This window comes from Vombatus ursinus, unplaced genomic scaffold (assembly GCF_900497805.2).
Source record: "Vombatus ursinus unplaced genomic scaffold, bare-nosed wombat genome assembly UNPS02009062.1, whole genome shotgun sequence".
Lineage (NCBI taxonomy): Eukaryota > Metazoa > Chordata > Mammalia > Diprotodontia > Vombatidae > Vombatus > Vombatus ursinus.
In genome coordinates this window covers 19,311,397-19,311,943 of record NW_020948840.1, presented here as the reverse complement: position 1 = coordinate 19,311,943, position 547 = coordinate 19,311,397, and the positions used below count along the sequence as shown (strand labels likewise).

At 49.2% G+C, this 547-nt stretch overlaps 1 protein-coding gene across 1 annotated transcript in view; it reads left to right on the top strand.

Annotated features, from left to right (window-relative positions):
- CUNH2orf16 (chromosome unknown C2orf16 homolog) overlaps nucleotides 1-547 on the top strand; it is a 12,474-nt gene that overhangs the window by 4,638 nt on the left and 7,289 nt on the right. The window contains exon 7 of the mRNA XM_027850367.1: nucleotides 199-267. Coding sequence (XP_027706168.1) covers nucleotides 199-267 — 69 coding nt within the window. The remainder of the gene's footprint in view (nucleotides 1-198; nucleotides 268-547) is intronic.

Sequence of the window (547 nt, the reverse complement as noted above, 5' to 3'; positions counted from 1 at the left end):
GATTCCAAGGGGTTGATGCCAGAGTCACAGGTCAAACTCACAGATTCCAAGGGGTTGATCTCAGGGTCACAGTTCAAATTCATAGATTCCACAGAGCTGATCCCAGAGTCACAAGTCAAACTCACAGATTCCAAGGAGGTCATCCCAGGGTCACAGTTCCAATTCATAGATTCCAAGGGGCTGATCTCAGGGTCACAGGTCAAACTCACAGATTCCAAGGGGCTAGCCCAAGGGTCACAGGTCAAACTCACAGATTCCAAGGGACTGGTCCAGGGGCCACAGGTCAAACTCACAGATTCCAAGGGGCTGATCTCAGGGTCACAGTTCAAATTCATAGATTCCAAGGGCCTGATCTCAGAGTCACAAGTCAAACTCACAGATTCCAAGAAGCTGATCCCACGGTCACAGTTCCAATTCACAGATTCTAAGGGGCTGATCCCAAGGTCACAGAAATTCACAGATTCCAAGGGGCTGATCCCAGAGTCACAGGTCAAACTCATAGATTCCAAGGGACTGACTCAGGGGTCACAGGTCAAACTCACAGATT